General features: G+C 55.1%; 1 protein-coding gene across 1 annotated transcript in view; it reads left to right on the top strand.

The window, feature by feature from the left end:
• Positions 1-1,806: 1,806 nt before the first annotated feature.
• The window catches only part of HEG1 (heart development protein with EGF like domains 1), an 81,466-nt gene continuing 77,509 nt past the window's right edge, over positions 1,807-5,763 (top strand). Inside the window, exon 1 of the mRNA XM_060010836.1 lies at positions 1,807-2,080. Coding sequence (XP_059866819.1) covers positions 1,807-2,080 — 274 coding nt within the window. The remainder of the gene's footprint in view (positions 2,081-5,763) is intronic.

The following is a 5,763-nucleotide window of genomic DNA, read 5'->3' as shown; positions in this document are numbered from 1 at the left end:
CATTTGGGCAGCTGGGGGCAGTCCTGCCTTGTTAAAATGAGAGCAGGATCCCAAGAAGTTGAACTGGGGCCATGAGCGCAAACCGAGTTTCTTACAGGCGTGTTATTGTATATGGTACTTTCTTGGAAAGACCTGGAAATTCCATGTGAGAGCACTGGAAAGTTGGGTTTGTTTTGTGGCTCTTTAAAAACAAAACAAAATAAAACCAAATCGTTACTCCTCACTCCACAGTTTAAGGTGAGCTTGTACATAGAGAGCATCCTTTATGTTTTCTGCCAAGTGACTCACTTGGACTGAATCACCAGAGACTGGGCCTGGGTCCATCTGCAGCTGTCCTGGACACCACAATCTGCTCATTAACCTGAAGGGGAAGTCATGGGGCTCAGAGACAGCAACTGAGCGGAGCAGAGAAATGGGGTGGAGACAGGCCTGAAAGGGAAGTCCACACTCACAGTTTCCCGAGCATCTGGTGGTCAGACGCGGTCCCTAGTGGAACTGACGAGATCCCCAAGGAGCTCCAGTATTCATTTCAGTTGAGACATTATCTGGATTATTGCAAATTCATAATTGTGGGCCCAGAATTAATGATGCCACATGGTCGTTCACAGATAAATCCCTTAATCTTTGGGTCTAGCTTCAGAACCTTGAGCAAGTTGTCCTTTCATTTTGAGCCATTCTTTCTTCACCTAGAAATGCAGAGGCTTACAGTCTAAAAATTTAGACATTTTATCCTTTATTTACCAAGAAAGTCTGTTTACACAAAATCTTTGAATCTCTCCTCCGAAAGTGTCCATTTATAATTCAGGGATCTCTGTGCATCCTTCTGTTTAATTTGCGATCTGCAGCCCTTTTCCGGATATGAGTTTGCCCCAGCCCTGCCTGAATTCACAGTTTTCTTTTCCCTGCAGCCTGTTTGGGTGTCCTGGCGGTGACATTTCTGCAGAACTCTGGTGTGAGCCAAAGGCAGTGGTGGGATGGGGATGCGGATGGAATCCGGGCTTGAGAGGGCGCAGGGAGGGCCATAGGATGACTCCCGAGTTGGCTGCGGGGTAAGGTGTTAGGCTTGGCCCCCGCAGCTCAGCCCCACCCTGGGGACTGGAGGAGAGGTGGTGGGAGAGGTGCAGGGGGTGTCAGATTAGTAAGGGTGGGGAACAGGGCCCCAGGTTCCACTTCTCTCGCATAGCAAAGCGCTTTGTACGATCTAGTTGGTGCTAATTATGTTCCCCAGCACCTGCTTTTCACCCATGGGCTGTGCATTTAAGGAGTTGGGAAATTCTGGTTCCAGATTCGGAAGACTCCGGTTTTCTAAATTTTCTGCACATGGCAGGGCAATACTAATTGGGGGCGGGGGTGGGGAGGGGGCGGCGTGTGTGTGTGTGTGTCTGTGTGTCTGTGTGTGTGTGTCTGTGTGTGTGTGCCCGAGGTTGCCGGCTCCGAGGACCTCCCCCCGCGGTCCCAGGCCGGCGCTCGCGGGCCCGGCCCCCGCCCCCTTCCTGCCCTCTCCCCGCCCCCGGCCCGGCCGCGCTCGGCCGGTGATGTCAACCCGAGGAGGAGCCGCCCGCCCCGCGACCCGCCCGGGCTAATCAGCATGTAGCGGCGCCGGGGCCGCCTCCGCCGCGCCCGCCCGGCCCCCGGCCTCCCTCCTGCGGCTCCCCACAACTTTTGAGGCGGGGACCGCGCTCTCAGCCTCACTTCGCTCACTTCCCCGGCCCCGGGCAGCACCCGCCGCTCGCTTCCCTCGCACCCGCGCCCGCCCCGCGCCCGCCCCGCGCGCCGGGCATGTGAGCGCGGGCGGGCGCCGCCACCATGGCCTCGCCGCCGCCTCCGCTCCTGCTGCTGCTGCTGCCGCTGCTGCTGCTGCTGCTGCTGCCGCCGGCCGCCCCCGGGACGCGGGGCCAGCCGCCCTCTCCGGGAGGCGCGGGGCCGGCGGGGTCGCCCGAGCCCGGCCCCGAGCGCGAGCTGCCGCCGCCCTCGGAGCGCCACGGGCCCGCGCCCCCCGGCCACCGCCAGACGACCACTACGCCGGGCGCCGCGACGCGGCTGGGACCCTCGGGCCGGGCCCCCGGAGGCAGGAGCGCGGGTGAGTGAGAGCCGGGGACTGGCGCCGCGCGAGCCTCGGGCTGGGGGCGTGGGCGCGCCCGGGGCCGCATCCCCCGCCCTAGGCCCCGGCGCCGCTCGACCCCGGAGGGGGCTCCGCTTCCCCGGGGCGCGCTGGGACCCAGCGCGGGGGGGCCGGGCGGGAGGGCAGCGAGCTGGGAGAGTGGTTTCCTAGCCGCTTTCGCGGGTGGCTGGACTTGGGGGTGTGACCATCCTGTTCTCCCCCCCATCCCCTTGGAAGAAAACTTATCTCGCATGGTGTACCCCGGACCCCATATACACCTACCTTAAAAGAAAGAAATTTTTAAAAATCCACACCTTCAGAAAGCACCTCTCCCACTTCGGAGGTGATAACGTCCGACGGGTCCATTCCCCAATCCCATTCTTCTCCTATAGATACAGAAATAGGCCTCTTCTGGTACAGAGCCTGACTTTCAAATTTAAATAACTGATTTTTTTAAAGGGTTCTAGCCCTGAGGATATTTGTGAAGGACAAAGGATGTAGTTGGAAACCAAACACTCTGCTGGCTCTCTCTAAAGCAGAGAGACTCCAGGAACTGTGTGGAGATGGGGCTCCAAGGTGAAGCCCAGCAAGACAGACGCTGCCACAGGGCTGTCCCCGAGCCTTTCCTCCCCTTTCCTTTCCCCGTGAGCTGGGGCTCCATGCGCAGCCCCCGCCTGTTGACTCAGAGGGACCTGCCCTCTCTCCTCCGGACGTTTTTATTCAGTTCCTTCTTTGGGTCTGTAAGAAATGCTAAGGACTGAGTGGAATTCCAGCCGTAATACCATTGTGACCTTGGGGATGTCACCTCTTTTGATCTCAGTCTGTCCATCTGTGAAATGGAAGTAATGATCCCGGCTCTTCCCAGCCTCCTGGTGATGATGTGACAAAATGAAAGTAAAAATAAGTGGAAAGTGCTTTGAACAAAGCCAGCGATGCGGTGGCGTAAGCCACTGCCTTCCTGTGAGTGACACAAGGCATATGTTCTCGCGGGTTGTCCGGAGAAGCCAGGTCGCTTGAAACAGTAGGTGTTGTCTTGGAGTTTAGGTGAAGGCTGAGAAGGTTTCATCTTTCTAATGGATACTTCATTTAAGCCTCTCGTATCACACAAACTTTCTGGGATAGGAATTAGCTTGCTTCGTTGCACCTAGGGATGCTTCCTCTAATTAAATAAGAAAAAAGCTTAAAAAAAATCCCATCAGATCCTCCAGTAAAAACTCAATTCCACATTCAGTAGTAATCCCGTCATTGCAGATGCCTTGTCCTCGTGAACTTCTCCCTCACTGGCACAAGACTGAGACACTGAGGAACTGTAAGGGAAGAGAGAGGGGAAGGAAGCTTCCAGACCTACGAGAGAAACAGTCACCATGACTGCAACTCTAGGTGACTTACAACATCCATCATTTTAAGTTCCACAGGAAGGAATCAAAAACATAAAAGACAATATTTCCTGGCTTTCTCACACTACAAGAGTAACCAAAGAATACTGTGCAGAAATTTGTGCATCTTCTAAATGGGAAGTGGAGTGCAGGGGATTGAGGCCATCTCAGGAACTAAAAGCAGTTTCTCTGGCTGGAAGTCAGGCTTTCTTAGCTGTAGGGCCTGATCTTGTTAGTGCAGGGGTGGGAGTGATGCTGACTTGCGGGGGCCTGGCTGGATGAGGCTGGTACAGGAGTCTCCCTCCTTCTCTCGTGGCTGAGAATCCCCACACATCACAGCTAGGTGTCACAGGGAGAGAGACAGTGGAGGCAGTTGGCCTAGGGACTCAGCAGGTAAGAGTTGGGACTGATCTCCCTTGCTGGTCACAGACACCCCTCTCCCCCGCAACGCCATATGTGAGCCACACTTCCTCACAGGTGTGGCAGGTAACTGCTAATCCTGGCTTTGCAACCTTCCCAGTTACAAAGATTCATTAGGGGAGGTGAGAGCAATGGAGGTTTCAGGTGCGTGAGGCTCTGGGGGAATGCACCTGAGAGTCCCAGAGAGCAGGTAGGCAGGAGCTGGGGTTGTCCAAAACTTCTCTTACCTAAGAGGATCTCCCCTGGGACCACCACCCCCTCCCCCGCACTGTGCACAGACACCACCCAAGGAGTGTCTGCACTTCACCTGAGCTAAGGCGAGATCTCAGGTAGGATGTTAGGAAGGTGAGATGAGAAAAGAGGAAATTGATTACCTGTTGAAAACTTCTAGAAGCTACCAACATGGCTTAGGATTCAGGCAGGACCTGTGCTGCCTTTCTGGTGGTGGCCCACATCACGTCACTTAGAGGGAAAAAGAAATAATGAACAAGAAAGCATCAAGTGATTTCAGTGAGTCCACGTTTCCTAATAACCTCTGAGATTTTCTCTGGACCCTTTTCGATCGGCCACCATGTATCACAAGGTGCAATCAGTTATTTCCCGAGGCAGCCAAGTCTCACCACTGCAGGGGCCTCCGGAAGCCCTCTGGTCCACACAGCGTCCCATGTGGTTATCTGCCCTCTCGGCACCCCTGACAGATGGCCACCCAGGCTCTGCACCGATCTTTTAATGTTTGGGGAGGTGCATAACAGCAAGCTGCTGGTTATGAGCCCTGAGTCTTAACAAATAAGGTGCTTCGTTTGATCGTTGGGGAAACTGCCTGTAGCCCCTTGTGTTGCGGAGATGCTGGTGGTCAGTGCTTGGTCCTCATGGCCTGGGCTTCCAAATATGATGTCAACAGCAGGGACCAGAGAATGTCCTTTTCTTCCCTGGGGCCATTTCTAGCCCCTTAAGCTCCTGGCAGGGTTCAAGGTTCTCACTGTTGAGGAACCGTGCTTGCGTTCTGTCTGTCGTGCTTGCGTTCTGTCTGTCGGTTGTTTGCCTGCCTTAGACCTCAAGTCCCTGGATGGCAGCACTGCCCCCCTTTGTTTGGCCTTTGATAAGCTTTTGCACCCACCTGTCACCCGCGGGCCGTTAAGCTAAACTTGTTGCTGGTGTTTCAGCCAGTGGCGGTAGAGAGGATGCCAAGTCCTCGAGGTTTCCTTTTTCTTGCTGTTTTTGTTTTTGTTTTGAACACCTCAGGGCTTGTGAGCCACAGTTCTGCCTGCTTAAGTGGATACGCTTTGACTTTCGTACTTCACAGTCCACGCTTTCGCTCTGAGATCCGCAGATGAGCGCGGGGGTGGGGAAGAGGAGGCCTAAGTCATAATGAAAATCAGTGCAGAAGGAAAGCACTTTCCCACCCAAAGGGGAAATGACGCTAACGAGCTGAGCAGCCAGACCAAGGAATAATAATCTGAGAAAAATGCAGCTCCCTGGAGTAAAGGAAGCGCCGTGAGCCCAGCCCCTTCTGGGCTGTTACATAGCTGTCCCCTGAGTTGCTGTAACTTTGTGGGCCAACTTGTCATTTAGCTTTAGCTGAGGGGGAGCCCTTACACAGTGCAGTGAAGATCTGGGCCAAACAGGAGGCAGCCCCCTGGCACGAGAGGGAGCTTTCCTCCGGGCATGTCCTGGCCGAGGCTGGCGGCGGTGGTGGTGGGGATTTCTGAGAAGCCCTCTTGCTTTGATGGAGGGTGCCCCAAATAGAAGGAGGGATGTGGGGAAAGGGACTCATCCTGGCCCGTGTGTGTTTAAAAGCCACGTTCTTTTAACTTCATGCTTGCAAATGCTGAACAGCTGTTTCCTGCCGGAGAGCTGAATGGTGTG

This window comes from Delphinus delphis, chromosome 4, assembly GCF_949987515.2.
Source record: "Delphinus delphis chromosome 4, mDelDel1.2, whole genome shotgun sequence".
Taxonomy (NCBI): Eukaryota; Metazoa; Chordata; class Mammalia; order Artiodactyla; family Delphinidae; genus Delphinus; species Delphinus delphis.
This window is presented reverse-complemented; position numbering and strand designations above follow the sequence as displayed.